The 21417-nt window shown below is 48.1% G+C and overlaps 7 protein-coding genes across 7 annotated transcripts; 3 read left to right on the forward strand and 4 right to left on the reverse strand.

The window, feature by feature from the left end:
* Nucleotides 1-21: 21 nt before the first annotated feature.
* FOBCDRAFT_320043 (acyl-CoA dehydrogenase/oxidase) lies at nt 22-1531 on the forward strand. The gene is made up of 4 exons (XM_031185216.3): nt 22-347; nt 398-871; nt 925-1033; nt 1086-1531. The coding sequence occupies exons 1-4, from the start codon at nt 55-57 to the stop codon at nt 1488-1490; spliced, it is 1281 nt and encodes a 426-aa protein (XP_031040858.2). The 5' UTR covers nt 22-54; the 3' UTR covers nt 1491-1531.
* A 64-nt stretch (nt 1532-1595) lies between these two features.
* FOBCDRAFT_261381 (heme peroxidase) lies at nt 1596-3906 on the reverse strand (the record flags this gene model as incomplete). The annotated part of the gene is made up of 3 exons (XM_059611278.1): nt 1596-1864; nt 1918-2730; nt 2788-3906. 3 exons carry the CDS (start codon nt 3904-3906, stop codon nt 1790-1792), a joined length of 2007 nt encoding a protein of 668 aa, XP_059465001.1. The 3' UTR covers nt 1596-1789.
* Nucleotides 3907-6881: 2975 nt separating this feature from the next.
* Nucleotides 6882-7899, reverse strand: FOBCDRAFT_261382 (uncharacterized protein). The gene has a single exon (XM_031185218.3). It carries the CDS (start codon nt 7813-7815, stop codon nt 7219-7221), a length of 597 nt encoding a protein of 198 aa, XP_031040860.2. The 5' UTR covers nt 7816-7899; the 3' UTR covers nt 6882-7218.
* Nucleotides 7900-10318: 2419 nt separating this feature from the next.
* Nucleotides 10319-12590, forward strand: FOBCDRAFT_250852 (uncharacterized protein; the record flags this gene model as incomplete). The annotated part of the gene is made up of 5 exons (XM_059610921.1): nt 10319-10727; nt 10921-11105; nt 11164-12099; nt 12133-12460; nt 12575-12590. Exons 1-5 carry the CDS (start codon nt 10453-10455, stop codon nt 12588-12590), a joined length of 1740 nt encoding a protein of 579 aa, XP_059465002.1. The 5' UTR covers nt 10319-10452.
* Nucleotides 12591-13752: 1162 nt separating this feature from the next.
* On the reverse strand, nt 13753-14721 carry FOBCDRAFT_224673 (uncharacterized protein). Its single transcript, XM_031185223.3, has 2 exons — nt 14447-14721; nt 13753-14396 (listed from the first exon to the last, which is right to left on the reverse strand). Exons 1-2 carry the CDS (start codon nt 14618-14620, stop codon nt 14154-14156), a joined length of 417 nt encoding a protein of 138 aa, XP_031040865.2. The 5' UTR covers nt 14621-14721; the 3' UTR covers nt 13753-14153.
* A 503-nt stretch (nt 14722-15224) lies between these two features.
* FOBCDRAFT_293927 (putative ABC transporter) lies at nt 15225-19924 on the forward strand (the record flags this gene model as incomplete). The annotated part of the gene is made up of 5 exons (XM_031185224.2): nt 15225-15933; nt 15982-17021; nt 17072-17998; nt 18046-19098; nt 19151-19924. 5 exons carry the CDS (start codon nt 15225-15227, stop codon nt 19922-19924), a joined length of 4503 nt encoding a protein of 1500 aa, XP_031040866.2.
* Nucleotides 19925-20126: 202 nt separating this feature from the next.
* On the reverse strand, nt 20127-21293 carry FOBCDRAFT_250855 (kinase-like domain-containing protein; the record flags this gene model as incomplete). Its single annotated transcript, XM_031185227.3, has 1 exon — nt 20127-21293. Exon 1 carries the CDS (start codon nt 21243-21245, stop codon nt 20127-20129), a length of 1119 nt encoding a protein of 372 aa, XP_031040869.2. The 5' UTR covers nt 21246-21293.
* Nucleotides 21294-21417: the final 124 nt, after the last annotated feature.

Genomic DNA, 21417 nt, shown 5'->3' on the forward strand with positions numbered 1-21417 from the left:
CAATTTAGTATTCTCCGTAGAGTCATATTTCATTATACCCAAGCATTTCTCATCATGGCCACCACTTTTGAGAGCTCTGACCCAGCTGTCTACAAAGAGTACGAAGCCCAATGGTCCACTCTCCCCACCGACGCTGAGGGTTGGATCAAGCGTGCCAAAGACGTCGCTGAAGTCCTAGCAAAAGACGCTCCAGCTCGAGAACGCGCGAACAAGTCTCCCAAAGCTGAAGTCGCTCTCCTCAAGCATTCCGGCCTTCTCAAGATCCTCGGTCCGGCTAAATATGGCGGCGGTGAACAGCCATGGAGTGTTGGTTTCAGAGCGATTCGTGAGGTTGCCAAGAAGGATGGGTGAGTTTTTGTTTACATGATGTTGAAGTATGGATGCTAATTAATGGTAGATCTGTTGGCATGCTTCTCGGCTACCATCTCGTCTGGTCCACAACCGCCAACGTAGTCGGAACTCCCGAGCAAGCAGACCGCACCCACAAACTCATCATCTCCAACAACTACTTTGTTGGCGGTGCCGTGAACCCTCGCGACAACGATCTCAAGATCACTTCTAACGGGGACAAGCTTATCTTCAATGGTTTTAAGAACTTTAGCACCGGCGGTGTAATCTCAGACTTGACTGTTCTTGAAGGTGTTTATGGTGAGAAGGAAGAGCACATCTTTGCTATTGTTCCGACGCAACAGCCTGGCATTCAGTTTAAGCATAACTGGGATAATGTTGGGCTGAGACTTACGGAGTCAGGGGGTGTTAATATCGAGAATGTTGAGGCGCCGTGGGGTGATGCCTTGGGGTGGGATGTTGAGGCGAAAAAGCCAGATCCCAACATCTTGGCTATTCCTTTCACGAGTTTGTTCTTGCCAACGTAAGTTGCCCGTGCTTGTTATTATTCTTCGGATTTACTAACATGAGGTACAGGATTCAACTCAACTTTGCCAACTTGTACCTCGGCATTGCGGCCGGTGCTCTTGAGTTTGCCAAAGAGTACACTGTCAAGAACACTCGCGCCTGGCCCTTCGGCGGCGATGTAAGCACCACCCCCCCCCCCCCCAATCCAACTCTTTCTAACAAATCCACAGAACAAAGAGAAAGCAACAGACGAATTCTACATCCTCTCCACCTACGGCAACTTCTTCGCCCACCTCCGCGCCACCGAAGCTCTCGCCGAGAAAGTCAACGCTGAAGCCGACTCACTCTACGCAAAATACTCACAAGATCGCTCTGCCGTTACAGCCGAACAACGCGGTGAGTTCGCAGAATGGGTCGCCAGTCTCAAGGTCGTCACTACAGACACTGGTCTCAAGATCACTTCTGGAGTTTTTGAAGTTACGGGTTCGAGGTCTACGGCTGCAAAGGTTGGCTTGGATAGGTTCTGGAGGGATCTGAGGACGCATACTTTGCATGACCCTGTGGCGTATAAGAATCGGGAGTTGGGAAGGTATCTTTTGTTGGGAGAGTATCCTGAGCCTACTTGGTACACATGATCTACGATAGTTTCTGTTATGTCTATAATATAAATCTGAAGATAGTGACTGAGAATTACATATCCCGTCTAGTACTTAGGTTTGATGGATAATGCATGAGAAGGATTCAAGTAGCTGGCTTTTACTTCTGTATAGACTCTAGCCTGCTACATATCAGGAACAGAGGCAACACTAACAAGTCAGCCCTCCCGTCGTATATTGATTTCAAATTGCCTTCAACTGCTCCCAGTATAATATCTCCTGAATAAAACTCTCTTCCTGAAGAGAAAAGAAATTCCTCATTTCTGTAAACCAACACCTCAGTTCTTTGCTTTGTTAGTCTCTGGGCCTGCATAAGCCTCAGTCTGACCAATCTTCGTCCAAGGTGCGAAAGCCAGTTATTGCGGTTAGTTTCAGAGTAATCATAGTGACTAGAAAGAATACTCACATTCTTGACATTGTGCAGCGTTGCAGCAAGTTCCGGGAAGTGTCGACACAAAACATCCTTCATCGTGTTATTCTGAACCCAATTGATGCCCTCGCGAGTGTACACCTCAGGGCACCAACCATCGCCGGCAAGGAAGCGATCAGACTTGATGCGACGGGTGGCCATGAGGATAAAGACGCGGAAGGCAGTGTCGCTGAAGCCAAAGCCCTTGGGCAGAGGCTCGCTGAGTGTACCAACCAGAAGATCCACAGCCTCAAGATCTCCATCGTAAACATCTTCCAACTCAGCAGCCAACTTGGCATCACCGCCAGTGAGATCAAGGAAGCTCTTTGCAGGTGCCATGTGAAACAGGCGTCGGAAAGCGTTATAGCGGGGAACACCGCGTTCACGGTCACGAAGGATGTCAATTGTTCCCAAGTCCAGGTGTCGACCGTGGGGGAAGTCCTTATCACCTGGGATGTTCAAGTCGCGCAAGAAGTTGGGCATGTTGTGAGCTCGAATAGCACCTGGATAGTTGACGCCGAAGGAGTAAAAGACATCAGCGAATGAGAGACCCAAGCCCGATTTGTCTTCATCAAAGGGTTTACGGGCTGACTCGAACGCAACCTCTTTGATGGGCAGAGTTCCCTTGTGTTGACCATCTTTGATGCTGAAGAATGCTACGTTGTCCGGGATGAGAGGATGGAGACGGTAGACGGAAACAAATTCTTCTGTGAGACAGTATGGCACGTTGTCGTGATCGACGCCTGATCCGGGAATACCAGAAATGACTTCTGATTTGTTGTCAAAGACACGGCCAAAGACATGCCAGAGCTATTACTATAAGTCAGTAATCAATCATCATAGCACAGTCGGGGTTAGACGCCATACCTTGTCACCCAAGAGTCCCCACCAGTTCGCATTCATTCCAATCTGCAGCGCCGGGTGCTGAAGAATACCAGGTGTCCACTCAACAGTATGAATCTTCGCCATAAGAGCACAATTGATCAGTCGAGCAGTATCAAAAATTTGATCACTCGACCAACTCGGGTTCGAAAGATGAAGCTGCGTGGCAATGGCATTATGCTCAAGCGCGAATAGCGTATGAAGAAGTTCAAGTCCCAACCACCAGTTTTGTCTGAAACCAGTCTTGGGAATACCATCGTCTGATCGAGGGAGGAATTGCACACCATCTTCACGTGTTACATGAAGTTGGCCGGGATACGATTTATCGCACTGCGCTCGAAGAGCTTTTGTCTCGGCTTCAGTGGATCCGTAGATCTGAGAGGCATCCCACCAATGGGTGCACTCATTGGTATAAGCAGGCGTCTCGATATCTTGTTGCGAAAGAGCATCGTCTTTCTTGGTTCGAGGAATCTTCATGATACGCTCAGACCACCTGTCGGCTTTATCTAGAGGAATCTCAACGTCTTTATCGCCATTTGTGACAAGGAAGTGCTGAGCCCAATCATGAACTTGGAACTGGATCCACGCTGCGGCGAGAAGATTGACAATCTCGGCGGGTTTGAACTGGCCTTCAGGTCTAGCAAGAATCTTTTCAGATATGATTCTTGGATTGGGCGTAAGCAGCTCCTGCTGAGTTGGCGGCGTGGTATATTTTCTCGGGACATTTCGACCAAATCTCATACCAGCGCACCCCATCTTTGGTTGCGCCAGATCATTGAAATCGCCATCTGAGTTCCTATTCGCGATGAACTTTGAGTTCTTAATGGGGCAATCTGCTGCAGTGCCCTGGAACTCAGCATTGGGGTAGGTGTCGTGAAGGTTCTTCTCGCGGAGTTCATATCGAAGAGCGAGGAGATTGAAAACGCCCAGCCATGTGGGGAGCTTGTGCCAGTGGACAAAGATGTTGACGAATTTCCAAAGACGAATGTAAACGGACTTGAAGATGGGTTTGAGGGAGATCATGTTGAAGTGAGAGAGTCCAATGAGTAGTGTGACAATGGATAAAGAAATAGCGAGAGATTCCTTACTAAGTACAGAAGCCATCGTGCGTTTGTCCTCACATTTCAGCAGGTGATCATGGCCGCTTTATACCTGTAATCACAAGCTTCAAACTAGGCAGAATAGAGGCACATGCAAGTCATCTCTCCTTGTGATCTATTACCCGTTGGGCGAGAGGCGTCGTGCTAGGTATCAAAGCATGCCTGAAAGCTTATTTGTTGACTTACAGAGCCTTATCCCCCTCCACTCCTTATTCTTCCGAGCCATTCACCTATCGCTAAGGTCAGCAAAATTAGTGCCTAGCAGAAGAGGGGAATGGCGTTCTACAAAGTGTAAAGTCTATCACTGCCGAAGTTCATTGTAGGCAATCACAACAGTCAGGTCATACACCGTTTGGGTTGTGCATTGCATGTGTTACTACAAGTGACCAATTTCGTATATGAGCGTTATGAACATGTGAAATCAGAAGAGGGGACTCCAGGTTTGTGTGGCGTTGGTTCAGCTTTCAATAGTTCAGCCCTGTGGCGGGAGCTAAGCGCGTATAGAACACGCACCATACCATATCCACGAGACTTCAAGCCTTAGCTATGTGATAGTGTCCCGACTTATCGATAGTCTATGGGCCTAGAACTGAAAATGACCCTTTAGCGTTGATACTCCAATTCATGGCTGCGGCTGAAGATACAATAGTTATTCAGTGGCTGAAGCTTCTTTCTCCCGTTACGAAAGTCTTGTATTTGATTGGCTGATAACGGTTCGCAACTGAGATATAGTTTGCAGCTGAAAGCTGGACTACGTTTTGAGTAGCCTTTCTCCGAGTCCTTCGCTTGGACATATGGGGGATTGGCATGAGGAGAAGGCCAAGGTGGTATAGCGCTAGGGACCCGGGCGTTTAATACTTCAATCGATAGAGATACCATCAAATCACTCATGCTTTGCCTAAACTTCGCCTCTGAGACGCGGCTTTCGGGCATTTTGAAGACGATAGGCTGGTTTATGAATGTTTTTCTGAAATATCTGCCCCATAGCAGGACAGATTGTTAGAATTAAGCAGTATCAGATTCTCTAAATGCCTGTGAAACCTCGAGCTGCTGGTCATGACCCTTTTAAGCTTGCCCAAGATGTCTCTAGGTTGACGTGAGGTAAGAACGTCAGTTCGACTACGCTTTATACCAACAGTAGTTGGGGCTTTGGGAGGAATCCCGTCGACAAACCAGCTCTGGGCCATTCATGCCCCAGTCTTCGTCGTCTACAGAGCCCGCAGCGATGCAGCATAAATCCCATGGGAGCTAGCTCTTAGACTTCTGCAGCCATATATCCTATGACAAGATTGAGAAAGTAATCCAGAAAATTGTTTGACTCGTCCTCGCCAAGCCCGTTAATATAGCTGACGTGTTCTCCGACGGCGTAGATGCCTTTCCAGCCTGCGACTGGGTTCGTGCGGACAACGGAATCGATGGCTTCGAGTAGTTCACTCTTGTTCTCTGGAGCACCACGCTCACAGCTGAACATTTGTTCCACGCCTTCTAGTTAAAGCCGGGCAGTGCACATGTTGCCGTCACGGTTTCGAGAAAGGTCCGTAGCAGGTATAACGTTCTATCATAAACTTCATATCTCGTCGCCCAAAGAGTAGCTACAGTCGTAAGTACCTGTCGATCGAGGGCGAGGCGTAAGGACCTATACGAACCTCCACCGGTCTTTGACAGCTGAAGCATCCGGAGCAGAAAGCGATATCACAGTGCCACTAGTTGCGGTGAGACTGCATCCTCTTCGGCCGTTCACCACTCCTTAGCCCGGCTGCACACCAGGCGGCACTCTGTGTACAAGACAAGCACCGTCTCCAGCCTTGTGAACATGTATCCTTGGCTTCTACCTCCTATCGAGTTCTGCCTATCTTGTGTATGCCGTATCACTCCCTTTTTAAGCATTGGCTACAAACATGATCCACACCCTGCCACGTGAGCGGCAAGCACTGGCACCGCCCTTGTCAGCCAAACCGTTCCTGAGCAACGAGGTACTCTCATTGTCGTCTAGTTGTGATCGAGGACATACAGTAGCAGTTGCTGTCCGCTTCAGGTCTAACCAAACCCCTAGGTCGCCCCTTACCCTCTTGTGAGACAGATGTGTTGTTTGCAGTTGGGACCTGTGGCTGAGAGCTTGTATCACCACAGAGAACTTGGCTCCTTACCCTCATTTTGTATATTGCTGACTCTGCTTTTCCAACAATGACAGCAACAACCTTCGTTCCACACAGTACATTTGTGTAATGCCGACTAGCATTGTAAGGAAAGAAGACTTGGAGTTGGAATCTCAATTATCCAAAGGCTGGAAGAGTATTACCCATTGGACTCATTGTAACCTTCATCCTCAAGACTCCCTTAGCGAATGATTTTGTCGCTTCTCAAGTCCGCGATGTAACTACTGTTAAGCTTTAGATTACCTATCGGCTCCTGCAATTGGCTGGAGTCAAGGCTCTAAATAGAAGGACCAAAACAAGATAGTGTATTTAGAGTGAGATCACCCTACGGCGCAGGTAGCTGAAATAGATTATAAGTATTGGGGTCAAGGCTCTTGAGAAATCTTATCAGCAACTTCTGTTAGTTGGTTGCACTTTTGTTGCCAGTTGTCTCATAGTCTGCTCGGTTCAGTCTGCGCTGTGACTACCTGCTCTGCACCTTACCTCCCTTCGCATTTCGGACGAACGGCGATCGGTTCTAGGCCGTCTCCGAATAGCACAGAAACTCCATTCACTTAGCTATAGCCTATAATACACCATGTTCCAGATGCTCTAGCTAGCAATCTCGTTATTGGACTCGTCACTTCTTCCTTGACCATCTTTTTCTAGAATATCTTCGTCAGCGCCTATCTCTGGCGGCTCGAAGTCTCCAGATTTTGACTCGTCAGATTTGGGCTTCCTATTGGTAAATCATCCCTCCGTTAGTGCAAAGCCACCACACTAGCGCTGGAACCTCGGATTCAGATACACCGCGCCAGAGTCGCTAGCGGCCTGGGCGCGCCATAGGTGCGCATCGCATAAGAGCCCCTTGGATAAGTATAGATTATGATTCAACGATAACCATGAGCTACATAACAGTTTAATATATACTGCTTATAAATCCTCAGAGCTCTTTGACACATATCTTGCTATCTCATTATGAGTTTAGTAAATATAACTATCTAACTTGTCGTTATCAAAATTATTTTACATGGAACGTAAACCCCGTATAACCAACATCGCTTGCTGGCAGTATTGTAGCACGTAGCTTCGTAGCCCTCGCCGACATCGTATTGAACACGCCCCAACACTAGAATGAAAGACAAGAGTTGAGGTCAACTGTCAACGGTAACATGACTAAATTAGACATTGGCAGTCTCAGTAACTTCATGGCCACAGGCTCGGTCGAAGTAGTAGAAGCTCATGGGCGAAGAAACAGTGTAAAGCTGCATCTTCGAGACCTCGGCAGTATAGAAGTAGCAGGTCTTGTACTTGACGTCGAAGCTGACAGCCTTGCATCCACCACGGCAGGCATCGAGGCAGTTCTTCATGTTACCCTCAGCTTGCGACTTCTTGTACCAGGGGGTATTCGTGGCTCCGACGTAGCCAGTGGCGCCACAGGTCTTTCCTACAGCGTCCGCGACGCAAGCTCGGTCGAAGTAGTGGAATGTCATGGGCGAGTTGGTGACCTGGTAGAGGCGCATCTTGGAAACTTCGGCGGTGTAAAAGTAGCACGTCTTGTATTGGGTGTCGAAGCTGATGGCCTTGCAGCCGCCAGTGCAGGAGTTGAAGCAGCCCTCGATGGTGCCCTCGGCCTGGGACTTCTTGTACCAAGGGGTATTCGTGGCACCGACGTAACCGTTTCCGCCGCAGATGACGGGCTCAGGTGCACCCGCAAGGCAAGGGGAGGCATTGGAGAAAGCCGCGAGGGCAGTAGCAATGACGGTTGAGAAGCGCATAGTGATGGTGGTTATGGTAGTTATGTGGTTGTCTGGGAAGTTGTTTGGGAGGATGCAGCACCGTAAAAGCTGGCTGCTGTGATGGTTTATATAGATATTATGGACTGTTGATTATTTTCACATCGCTCAGGCATCCTCGCATCCGTTCAGAGACTTGACCGTACGATCCGGAGCGACTCCCACCGACTTCCGAGAGCTGAAAGGCTGAATTAGACTATTGACCCATCCGCATGATTTTTCAATAGTTTTTTCTTGGCTGCTACGTTGTTTGCTGCTAATTTTGCTTTTATCCTTGGCTTTAACAATCGGAGATATCAGCATGGTATCCCATTGGACCTGGTCAGCTCCTGGTTGGGGTAAAGATAGGCACCAAATTATCAGGAGTAAAAGCCACAACTGATACACTAACGGCTTTTAGCCGGGCAGAACATGTGTTGTTTCTGGGACACTTGGTAGGCTGTCGTCCAGTCCACAACAGGTGTAACCATGAATTGTAAGGGCTTTTGGAACACAGAGATGATCGCCAAGATCTGGAGTACTCCGAATGCAGATCTGACAGAACATTCAGCAGCACCCTCCATAGAACTTCAGATATTTCTAGATACTCAATATTGTGTATATGGTTCAAAGCTCGCCCAAATTCACAATTCTGTTAACCGCTTGGCCGTGTAAGATAAGAATGAGGAGGTTCGTTTAGAGTTGACAGTCGCCCAAGGCTTTCAATAGTCCAAAGCCACTTTTCTAAGCGAACCTGGGCTGGATCGTAGCGACTTTATAGCCCCGTGTACAGTACCCAATTAATCCTCCGACAACAATTTGAACTTCTCTTCGTCCCAATAATCTTCGTGTGCGTTTGAATCAGAGGTCGGCCGCTGTTGACACCGCACTGTATGACCACCAACAATCAGGGGAACCATGAAGGTCGTAGCGATGTGCCATTGGCTCGTTGGCTCGCTCTGTCGGCCTTACCAGGATCTTGGGTTCCAGCAGCGGAAGACTCGGGGGAAAGTGCGGAATTGGTTTTCCTTACCCTTGATAGTTGTGTATCATCGGATAGCTTCAATTGGTCAAACTGAATTGCCAAGAGCCAATAGCTCCATGTTGGGTTGTCAGCTCGCCGCTCTTTATATCAGAACCAACCACGCGATAAGATAGCCGAGCGATATTGTCGCAACGTCGGGTTTCGACACCGCTGGGACACAGTGCCTGAGTGTCTCTTTGATGTCTACATTGTCAATAGCCTGATACTAGTGCCTGAGGTGGTTGCAAGTGAGGGAGAGCTGAGCAGGTTCATCCGCAGTCATTGTGAAAATGAACATACCATAGTGTCTTTATCCTTTCCTACATTCTTAGTAATAGTTTTAGCTATCAAGATATGAATTTTCTACCCTGCCCAGCCATACTGCGTCGGGCAGATCACATGAAGAGGTCACCAGCGTTGGACGGCGGCAAAACAAGCGTACATCATCCACAAGAGCGCTGATATAGGAATTGCATCATGAATGGAGGCTTCTCTACATATCAACTTGTCATGTTGTCAAAAGGGACTCTACTAGAAAGACTCCGTGGTGGAACTAGAACTGTGAGCTGCTAAGAAAACGCATAATCTTTAGAGCTGCTGGGCATATTTGTCTCCACAACGCGCGTCCAATCTCTGGCGTTTCATAGGCAAGACACAGCAATCCCTTTTCCTCATGTGACTTGCGCTCATTTTCTTCTCATACCTGGTAAGCAAGCCTTTACAGACTCCGCTGATCTCGAGAAATACTTGTGAAAGAGTGGAGTCTCCGTACGCAGTTTTGATCTCAAGTGTCAAGCCAGTATTGGAAATCGTATAACAATCATTAACAGATAGGCTGGGAGTACAAAATTACCTCCTACATCTAACAAGGCGCGTTGAGCAGCCAGCCGGGCCTGTCGCTCCTAGCAGGAATGATTTCAGCTCCGACACCAGCATCGATATGTTTGTGAGGAGCTCCAGAGATAGGAATTTCGTGAATGCAAATGACGTGAATGCAAATGATGTGACTGTCAAATAAGATCTGTCCATAGTCTTTGATGTCTAATGTAACGAAAGTTGTTTTTTGGAGATTAGACAGCTTCGGGCCCGATTTTACCTGCCTGATTGGTTCAATGGCGAGGGTGCAAGGGCTTGACAAGGAATTGGGTTATGGTCAACAGTGTAGGGGAGATAGGCCCCTAGTAAGCGCAGGTAGCTAATAACGACCCTATTCACAAGACGGCTTCAGTATATATCCCGACCGTTCAATATAGTCAGTCTGCTTTGATTTCATAGTGTTGTGCTTGCGACTTGTTACCATTGCCCACTGCAGACGATACGTATCAAATCAGGCTGTCGTCTTACGTCGTCGCTCAGCATCACTTAGAATTTATTGGCTAGAAATGCAAGAATTCCCGTGACTCGCTAGACATCCATTCTTATCCAATGCCTAAGAGTCCCTCATTTTGCTTTCTGATGCACAGCCACTTTTGAGGTTGAAACCGAACACACAAAGTCAGCACTCAACAGACCTCCAACTGCATCTGGTGAGCAATTTCTCGGAAACTCCGGCGAGCTTGACTTGACAAGACCATAATTATCTGTTTCAAACCCTGACGGAGGGTCCCAGGTGTTGAATGGATCCTCTTAGCATCACCAGCGCCTCAGTCGCGCTGGCCGCCGCTGTCTACAAATGCACGATTGAAGTCAAAAAGATCGTTGGCACGATCGCCGACGCGGCCGACTCGCTCTCAGATCTAGCTGAAGAGGCTCAATTAATTCAAGGAGCACTCCAGGGTGTTGAGGACGCCTTGCAGGACAATCAAGAAGCAATCTCGCGATACAAGGTTGAAGAGGTTTTCTCAATTGCAGTCAAGGGCTGTCGCGCGACTTTGGCGTGCATCAAGCAGGAGTTTGAGCTGCTCTTTAATCGGAGTGACTGGAAAGCTCGATTCATGGTATTATGGAAGGAAGACGATATGAAAAAAACTGCTCGGGCGACTTGATCACAAACGAGAAAGTATCTTGTTGTTGCTTCAACTTCTGAGCCTGTAAGCCTAAACTCCAGAGATCCAATGTGAAACTAGCTAACCGCATTGCCAAAGGAGCTCGGTACGAGAAGTTCAGGCGCTGGTCGCCAAGAAACAGAGTGCTTTGACAGTTGCGAAAGAGGATATAACGGCTCTCATACCGACTTACTGGAGTTGCCGTGATACGATTCTTGACTCGCTTGACAAGGAAACAGTCGACAGCATCTATGCGGACTGGGAGAATCGAGAGAGCAAGCTGAGTACAACTGGAGTTTGACTTCGACTACGAACTCATCAACACACGGGCCTATCGTCGAGCTCTTGCTCAAGCACAAGCCAAACGTGGTCGAGAGCTACCACCTCGGAGAAGGATTGACACCTCCGCCCGGGAACCCAACGGCGGGATCGTGGAGCCAGTTGAGGACATTATTGACTTGGCCTCGGAACCGAGTCAACAAACTGCTTCGATGCCATCACATATGCCCCCCAAGTCGTACTTGGACCTAGCAGGTCTGCAGTTCATGCCGATAACTGCGGACGAAGGGTCAGCTAGCGCTGGAAGCCTCGAAACTTCTGAAACTGCCGAACCGATAGATATGCGAGGGATGACTGACCATTTGAGAGAATCCGACATGTCTCCTGAGTCCAGAGATAAGAGTCCACAAAATCGGATGCCTGGAATCCGGCGGTGGCATCAAACTACGACTAAGGAAGCAGTGACTGAAATAAGACAAGACGAAACTCAACATGAAGAGGCACTGACGGGTCGACTGGCACAAACGATGTATCGTAATAGCAACAGTCTGTCCGCTGGACTGTCAATAGCGCGTCATCTGCCCTCTTCCAAATCGCACGACTCCTTAGACATAGAGTACTTCGACGCTTTAAAAGGCCATAGTGGTCCCAGTGGTAAGCGTCGTCCTGGGGTTCGTGTACGAATAACGCCTAGTAAGAGGAAGGGTGTTGACACAAAACACCATCATGATATTACAGAGACTAGCCCCGATTCTCGTATACCTTCGGATGAGCTACTCGACGGTAGCCCTATAGGGAGTTCCAAAGCCCCAAACATTGGACATTCGATTCTCCAAAAGAGCCCAGTCGATATTGAAATCGATCGCGGTCATAGGCAGGCCGCCAAGATCTTGGATGAGCTACGAAGAGTCAGAATAAGGCCAGCCAAGAACGTGGGCGATTCGAAATATGAACCCTATGATTCAGGATATATACCCGACGATGACATGAGGCCTCGCAGTTGAAACATTGCCAGACGATCACGCCCCAAAGCCAAACAAAGCCAGCGCAGCAAAAGCACCGATTCCACCGAAACCAACGCAGGATCACCGCCAAATATAAACAACCCCAGACTTCTCAAAGTTGTCGAGGATGCTATACAAATGCTGATTCTACCTGAGCTCAATGCACTGAAACGTGAAACAGAGCAAAGTGAGCGCGGATCCACTGAAGCAGATGGATCACCACTTCACGTCACATCGGCTCTTGCTGATGGTCTGGAGGGAAATGAAAAAGAGCAGGATAATAAAAAGAAAAAGAAAAAGAAGGCCGGGTCTTCATCACGTCGCTTAAATAGGATTCGTGAGAGAGATAGGGACAGGTTTAATAGAGAAGAGAAAAGGAGGGATAGGAGTTAATATTGTGAAGATGACTATACAGAGCTTGAGAGGAAAGGTTTCTGACACTAGCAATGAAATATGCTTGTAGCCTGTAGGGAACTTAGTGTATAAATATTTATGATTTAACTTAACTGTATGTTTAAGATTTGTACATTAAACAGTACTTCGCTTACGTCTCTAGACAGCTCTTATTCAGCACACGCATAACAAACCCGTTTATGATGGAGTTTTGAGATGAAGAGAACTATAAAAGAGTGCTGTAGCAATAGCTATAGCCATTAGGTTCGATAATGTATCGCGAGGTGTCTTCCAGACGCTCAGGTTCTCGTCGCTGTCTGGCAGAACCGACTTTAATTGACTGAATGTATCCTCCAATACCATGACTTGATCATTCATATATCTATTTATCAAGCTACAGATACCGATACGAGGTCCAAGATAGGAGTTACTGTAACAAAATCACTACGGCTGCGACACGAACCAACAGGGAACATAAACGTCAACCTCGAGCTAAACTACATGTCGTCTTCGACCTCGCAGCAGATTATGTCATTCCACATCATCAAAATCTTATCGGTAAATAGGCCCGACGAGTATTAGACCATCTTCCAATTCTGAAATCTGGGGTATTGGCCGGAAGTACGGGCTTGAGAGACACTCCGTCCGTAGGATTCTCGAAGTGGTGTGTTGTTGGTGATGTGACATTGTGGAGGTGGATATTTAGCCGTTAAAGAAATGGATCGACGGGATCGAAATAAGCATTTCTATTTGCGTATATCCGTATAACCGCCTCGCTTGGAAATATGTCAATTGTTGATCAAGGTGTATCGTCTTGTGTTATTCTCCGGCTGGGCGCAAGTTACCAATACAATGGCAGGCATTCAAGATTGACGAATTATCTAGATTGTAGAATCACCTTTCATACCTGTCTTCGTGTCAACATATTCTGAGTCAGTCTCACTTAATGGTGAGCAAATACCACCTCACCCATCGCCTAACCCCCGTACGCAGCATCCAATCTGAAGCTATTCGGGAAGCGGACACTTACAAACCCCGTAGACCACTCAGACCACTGACTTTAAGCTCACGCCACCAATTCTGTCAAGACAACGCTATGGTTGGCCTGATCTCCTCAGGTCAATTGGTCACCTGCAACCCTTGAAAAGCGGGCTGCCAAATGATTGGTTTTCAGTGGGTGATCCCTGTAACTCACCCCTGTAATGGCTTTGCTGATGGAGGGTCAGATCTGTCCGAGTAACTCAAAGGCCCCAGGTTTTTTACGTTTTCGCATTTCGGTTTCGCTATTCTAAACGCGAGCTGCCGCGTGTTTGAACGACTAGGTTTGGATGGTGATTGTATAAGTATCTGGTCGTCTTGTATAAAGAGGGATCGTGCAAAATGATTATTTTGTAACTCAGGAACTGAGACATTGAAAGAAATGAACTGGGTATCGTCATAAATGCAGGCAAATCATCCATCAATGTCTGCCAAAAGGTCCATCCCCAAAGAAAGGCCTCAACTCCCATGAAGTCAAAGCCCCAATTGCAAGAAACCGGGTCTCAAGAAATGTGAAGCTTCATGCCAGGAAGACTTCAATGTCAAACAACAAACCGACCGACCATCCATATTTTCTTCGAGAACTTATTCGCACGAGAGAACGACTCCAGGTGTCCATCACTCTGCTTCTGTAGGCGACGGCTCTCTGCTTCTCTTCCTTTTCAAATCATCACCGTCGTGTAAACTCAGAGGTGATTCTTCGCGTTGATTTGGCGGACTATGCTCTGGTGTTGGAAGTCTTATGCAAGTACAATGCCTGAGGAGTTCTTCACATCTCGCAAGCCTTTCCAGAAGATCTTGATTCGGACGTCTGCGCTTCCTTGGCGGAGCTGGTAAACTTGGAGTGCAGACTGTTTTGAGCTATCAAGCTGTCAGTATTTGAATCATTAGGACTTTTTAGAGCGGTTTACCCTTATGCAATTTGAACACGGACTCTTCCGATCGCATTTCTTTTTCCTCTGTTGGCAGAGCACACATGAGAGCACTCTCTTGCCCGTCTTCTTCGGCTCCGAATCCATTGACGTGTTTGTAACTGTAGGACTCAAGTCCGTAGACTCATCCCTATGAGAAACAGGACTCGACATTTTCGTATAAATTTTACGATAATTATCTTTTTACAATATCTCAACTCGCATCTCATGAGATGTCGATGTCGACTTTAAAAGCATATAGCCCAAACTCTGACCCTCATGGACTAGGGTGAAGACGATTGGGTAGCAGATCATGCAACAAATCCATGTCGGAAAATGGGGTGCCACACTCGGGCAGTCGGGCTCGAGACGCATCCCGAGAACTCTCCACAACTTCCCGAGGCGAGGGGTGGCATACCGGGATATTGGAACTTGGAGATGCGGGTAATTTTGGTGAACATGCGATTCGGGAGACGCAGTCTGTCAAGAGTCCGCTTGGCCGACTTAAAAGGAGGTTTATGTGTTCATCATCACGATACTGAAGCTTTATTTCCAGCAATTCGTTTCAGTTTTGTCTTATTGGAAATTGTGTTGACATGAGAGGCTGAAGCGTATTGGGCATCAGATCATTATGAGTCCACTCGCATGCAAGTCGCTTGTACTCAATCTCTAGATTTCTGAATCTCAAAACTCTCGACTTATACTATCTCTATCAAGAAGCAAGTAATCAACATATCCCATAGTACTCAAGAAGATACACAGGTCAAGCAAATCAATCATGGCATCAACTTATATGAGCGGTGCCTCCGTCCAGCCAGCACCACTACCTGGACTGGAAAATGTGACGACAAATAATCAGACTACTACCTCAACTCATGACACTCAAGCCCCCGTGAATCCAAGTTCAGACACAACTCCTACCAACTATTCTCAAGACCACATGGCTTCCAAGGACGAAACACCAGCCAGATCCACCACAGAAGATGAAGAAGACTCGGAACTCGAGCGCAGACACAGCATTGTCCGCGACTTGGCACGCCAATACACCAACCAGAGTCAAATGTCTGCTATCAGTGGCAATCCCTTTACAGCAGATGAAAACAGCCCCCTGAATCCCAGAAGTGACAAGTTCAGAGCGTTGGCTTGGGCAAAGGCTATTTCGAAATTGCACAGTGAAACTGGCTTCACTAATCGCAAAGCTGGTGTTTGCTATCAGAACTTGAACGTGTTTGGATATGGCCAGCCCACAGATTATCAGAAGAACGTGGCCAATATCTGGCTTGACGCCGCTTCACTTCCACGACAGCTGATGGGGTATGGAAAGACTAGGATCGACATCATTCGAGACTTTGATGGTGTTGTCAAGAACGGAGAGATGTTGGTGGTATTAGGTCCGCCTGGCTCTGGCTGCTCGACATATCTCAAGACCATTTCCGGTGAGACAAGTGGTATTTACATCAACGATGATGCATACTTTAACTACAGGGGTAAGTCAATAGGCATAAAAGGGTTTTGGGCTGGCTGAACATCATCAGGCATAACGGCCCATGAGATGCACACCCGCCATCGCGGAGAAGCAATCTACACCGCAGAAGTAGACGTCCACTTCCCCCACCTCACAGTCGGCGACACCCTCGACTTCGCCGCCCACGCCCGCGCCCCACGCTCTATCCCCGGCGGCATTGACCGTGAGACCTTCATCTCGCACTCCCGCGACGTGGTAATGGCCATGTTCGGCATAAGCCACACGGTAAACACAAAAGTCGGAAACGAGTACGTCCGCGGCGTATCCGGCGGCGAGCGCAAACGCGTCACCATCGCCGAAGCCTCCCTCAGCGGCGCACCGCTGCAGTGCTGGGATAATAGCACACGGGGCCTTGATTCAGCAAATGCGGTTGAGTTTTGTAAGACGTTGAGGCTGCAGACGCAGATGTCTGATACGGCGGCTCTGGTGTCGATATATCAGGCCCCGCAGGCTGCTTACGATATCTTTGATAAGGTTGTTGTGTTGTATGAGGGAAGGCAGATTTTCTTTGGGGGAACCAAGATGGCGAAGCAGTATTTTGTTGATCTGGGTTTTGAGTGTCCTGCAAGACAGACGGTGCCGGATTTCCTGACGTCGATGACGAGTCCGCAGGAGCGAATTATTCGAAAAGGGTTCGAAGACCGTGCACCAAGGACACCAGATGAATTCGCAGCAGCGTGGAAAGCCTCCCAAGCCAATGCTCTTCTCCAACGAGAAATCGAAGAGTATAAACGCGACTTTCCGATCAATGGGCCTGAAGCAGAAGAGTTTAGAGCGAATCGACGGGCAGCACAGGCTAAGAACCAACGAAAGAAGAGTCCTTATACGTTGAGCTACTGGCAGCAAACGAAGCTCTGTGTCTGGCGGGGCTTCAAACGCTTGGTTACAGATCCGACTATAACGCTTACGCAGTTGTTTGGGAATTTCATCATGGCGCTGATTGTGGGGAGTGTGTTTTATAATATCGATCAGACGACCGCGAGCTTTTTTCAGAGGGGTGCTTTGCTTTTCTTGGCTTGTCTTTCGAATGCTTTTTCTAGTGCTCTTGAGGTAAAGCTGATATCTCCATCATATCCACGGCTTTGGACTAACAGTTCCAGATTCTTACATTGTATGCTCAACGACCTATCGTCGAGAAGCATGATCGCTACGCCCTATATCATCCATCGTCTGAAGCAGTGGCTTCTATGCTCTGCGATATGCCCTACAAGATCCTCAACGCCTTCACATACAATCTAACACTCTACTTCATGACCAACCTCCGCAGAGAACCGGGCCCATTTTTCTTCTTTCTTTTCATCACATTCCTCGTCACGCTCTGCATGTCCATGATTTTCAGAACGATTGCTTCTGCGTCTCGAACACTCTCTCAAGCTATGGTCCCCGCTGCTCTTCTCATCCTCGCGTTAGTTACTTTCACGGGCTTTGTTATCCAGATTGACTATATGCTTGGTTGGTGCCGATGGATCAACTACGTCAATCCGCTTGCGTATGCGTTCGAATCACTTATGGTGAATGAGTTTCATAACCGCAAGTTTGAGTGCAACTTGTTCATTCCTACGTATCCTGATGCAGCGCCTGAGAATCGCGTTTGCTCGACTGTTGGGGCTGTACAGGGTGAACCCATGGTTTCAGGGGACAGGTATATCAACTTGTCCTTCTCATACTACCATGCGCACAAGTGGCGAAATGTTGGTATCGTCATCGCTTTTACGCTTCTTTTCCTTGCGACATACATGTTCTTCGCCGAAACCGTCAGCGCAAAGAAGTCAAAAGGAGAAGTTCTTGTTTTCCGTCGGGGACACAGACTTGCAAAGAGCAGAGTTGATGCAGAGTCCAGTCCAGCAGGTCGCGTGGCTATTACTGAGAAAGAAGGCTACGGAGAAGGACAGCCGTCAAACTTCAAGTCAACGAGTGTCTTCCACTGGAACAACGTGTGCTACGACATCAAAATCAAGAGTGAAAACAGGCGTATTCTTGATAACGTAGCCGGATGGGTCAAGCCCGGTACAATGACAGCTCTAATGGTACATCCCCCTTCTACTCCCACCATTTTCAACACTAACAAACCCAGGGCGTTTCAGGAGCCGGTAAAACAACCCTCCTCGACTGTCTCGCAGACCGCACAAGCATGGGCGTTATCCATGGCGACATCCTCGTCGACGACAAACTCCGCGACGCCTCCTTCCAACGCAAAACAGGCTACGTCCAGCAACAAGACCTGCACCTATCTACAACAACAGTCCGCGAAGCCCTCAACTTCTCCGCCATAATGCGTCAGCCAAAACACATACCGGTAAAACAGAAGATCGCATACGTTGATGAAGTCATCAAGATGCTCGACATGCAGGACTATTCTGAAGCAGTCGTCGGTGTTTTAGGCGAGGGCTTAAATGTGGAACAACGGAAACGATTAACGATCGGTGTTGAACTCGCTGCAAAACCGCCAGTCTTACTATTTGTTGATGAGCCTACATCGGGACTAGACTCACAGACTTCATGGGCTATTCTGGACCTATTGGAAAAGCTGGCTCGTAGCGGACAAGCTATCCTCTGCACCATTCACCAACCATCAGCCATGCTCTTCCAGCGCTTCGATCGCCTACTCTTCCTAGCAAGCGGAGGGAAAACAGTGTATTTTGGAGACGTAGGCGATCATTCCCGCACAATGACTCAGTATTTCGAAGCACACGGCGCAGAACCATGTCCACCTGAAGCAAACCCCGCAGAATGGATGCTCGAAGTAATCGGCGCAGCACCCGGTTCCGAAACGAACCTCGACTGGCCGCAGATCTGGAAAGACTCCTCCGAATTCGCTGCTGTGCAACAACACTTGCAGGAACTATCTCATCATAGGGTTGAGAAGAGTCAAGATGAAGATCCGCATTTGTATGATGAGTTTGCTGCTACGTTTACGACGCAGTTGAAGTACGTGACCACACGAGTTTTTGAGCAGTACTGGAGAACGCCTTCGTATATATACTCGAAGGCAGCGCTGTGTACGCTCGTCGCATTGTTCATTGGCTTTTCGTTTTATCAGGCGCCCAACACGGCGCTTGGACTGCAGAATCAGATGTTTGCGATTTTTCAAGTGTTAACTGTGTTCGGACAGCTCACGCAGCAACAGGTAAGCCAAACTCCCTCGAACCTATCTGATGTGTGTAAAACTAACTGTCTAGATGCCGCACTTTGTCATTCAACGAGACTTGTACGAAGTCAGAGAACGGCCCTCCAAAACGTACAGCTGGCAAGTCTTCATCCTGAGTCAAATCATCGTCGAAATCCCATGGAACACCCTCATGGCTGCGATTATGTACTTTTGCTGGTACTACCCCATCGGTCTATACCGCAACGCCGAACCCACCGATGCAGTAGCTGAGCGCGGCGCCCTAATGTTCTTGCTCTTCCTCGTCTTCATGCTCTTCACCTGCACCTTCACCGATTTCATAATCGCAGGGTGCAGCTCAGCCGAAACAGGAGGAAATATCGCCAACCTGCTCTTTATGATGTGTCTCATATTCTGCGGTGTTCTCGCACCACCGAACAGTTTCCCCAAATTCTGGATCTGGATGTATCGCGTCAGTCCCTTTACATACCTCATATCCGCCATATTGTCCACCGCTGTGGCGAATACAGAAGCTGTCTGTGCGCAGAACGAATATGTTGTTTTTCCACCGCCGGAGGGTCAGACGTGTGGCGAGTATATGCAGGCGTATATCAAGAGCGCGGGAGGTTATCTTGTGGATAAGAGCAGTAATAGTACATGTACTTATTGTACTATTGGGGATAGTAATGTGTTTTTAGCGAGGGTTCAGTCGCATTATGATGAGCGGTGGAGGAATTTTGGGTTGATGTGGGTTTATATCATCTTTAATGTTTTTGCGGCTTTGGCGCTGTATTGGCTTGTTAGAGTCCCGAAGAATAAGAAGGGGAAGAAGGAGAAGAAGGAGTGAAGAGATTATGAGACAGGCAATAATGGGAGGATCACTTTTCTTGGTTCTGTATATCATGCCATTACTATTTGAAGCTTAATTGATAGCGCGCTTGTCATAATCGCTAGTCATCACCGTCCCGTGTCCATCTTAAGCTTGTCGCAAAATTCAATGCGAACAGAATTAAATATTCTTCAATTCTCGGTGTCCCATAACTGCTATCTTAAACTCCAAGCAGCTCAAGAGTTCCATGGTCGACAATACAAGCAGAGTATCTCTCTGCCATGGCGAATACCACCTCATCTGGCTGCATAGTCTGAGGAGTCATAGCCCATAGGAAGCCTTGCATACTATATCGTCGGTAATCATCCCACAGATCCTCCCTTGTCAACTTCGGCCCTCCCTCTTTATGCAAAGCCTCCAAATACGTATCAACCAGACTTGCTTCATGTTTCCGTCTATCCTCAACAGTTAGAGCACCCGTGAGGAAGTAAGCCAAGTCAAGAACCGACGGTCCATACTGCAGACCCTGCCAATCGATAAACCCAGGAGTGCCATCATTCGCAATCAGTGTATTGCCGACATGGTCATCGCCATGAATCAGTGAGTAATACTTCTGATCCGCATCTGCATGTTTCCAAAGGGCCTGAAAAGCCTTGCGTATGCGATCAGGGTCAAGGAGCTCCTTCGCAACAGGCGGCCGAACCTTTTCGTCAAAACGTGCTCCCCATGGCGCAGGCTCCAGAAGCGCAAGGATAATGTTTCGAACAGGGTTCTCCAGCTTTGATCCGTCTTTTCCAAAGAGCCAAGGATATTCTTCTTCCTTAGTACTCCATGTCTTTGCGTGCAGACTGGCGAGTTGCTTTAGGGCTTCTCCAACACGCTCAGGTGCCCATGGTTCCAGGGGAGTGCCGAAAGTAGCTTCGCTTGATACATCTGACATGATGAAGATGCCTTGCCCGTTGACTGTATCTGTACCTGCGAACCAGATCTTGGGAAGAAGCATCGTCGTCTGTGGAGCGACATGATAGTAAAACTCAGCCTCGCGACGATAAGTTGGTAACATCTGAGGAACCGTCTCACGAATCACCGGATTAAACCCCCCCTTCAGGACAACCCTACTAGGAATCTCCGTTTCAACACCATCGCCAAAAATGAGGTCCACAAAGATTTTGGACGAAGTGCCGTGTATAACAGAACTGATCTTAAAGTCCTTCACCGCAACGCCAAGAGCTTCAGATAGCCAGTCAGAAGTAACCTCGTCCGGCGTTAGCGGCAGCGGCTTTTCACTGTCGAAATTACCCCTCGGGGCTTGAGATCCCGTGACAAGGGAGTTAAACATCGTGATCAATTGTTTAAAAGGAGGATACGGGGAGAAAAGGTGGTGTTGCTTTTTTGTTGCATCAGCCAGTAACGTGGATTATATACCCTTGTCGGGTCCTCATTGCAACCCGCTTATAGCAAGCTTATCTGCAAGGGCACTACTCACTTGTAGCTGTTCGTATCAGCTCCTT

Source organism: Fusarium oxysporum, chromosome V, assembly GCF_013085055.1.
Source record: "Fusarium oxysporum Fo47 chromosome V, complete sequence".
Taxonomy (NCBI): Eukaryota; Fungi; Ascomycota; class Sordariomycetes; order Hypocreales; family Nectriaceae; genus Fusarium; species Fusarium oxysporum.

Coding starts and splice junctions, on each gene's coding strand:
- FOBCDRAFT_261382 (XM_031185218.3), bottom strand. CDS start 7,815: ATGCGCTTCTCAACCGTCATTGCTACTGCCCTCGCGGCTTTCTCCAAT.
- FOBCDRAFT_320043 (XM_031185216.3), top strand. CDS start 55: ATGGCCACCACTTTTGAGAGCTCTGACCCAGCTGTCTACAAAGAGTAC. Junction 348..397: donor GAGGTTGCCAAGAAGGATGG/GTGAGTTTTTGT, acceptor AATTAATGGTAG/ATCTGTTGGCATGCTTCTCG. Junction 872..924: donor ACGAGTTTGTTCTTGCCAAC/GTAAGTTGCCCG, acceptor CATGAGGTACAG/GATTCAACTCAACTTTGCCA.
- FOBCDRAFT_224673 (XM_031185223.3), bottom strand. CDS start 14,620: ATGTCGAGTCCTGTTTCTCATAGGGATGAGTCTACGGACTTGAGTCCT. Junction 14,397..14,446: donor CGTGTTCAAATTGCATAAGG/GTAAACCGCTCT, acceptor ACAGCTTGATAG/CTCAAAACAGTCTGCACTCC.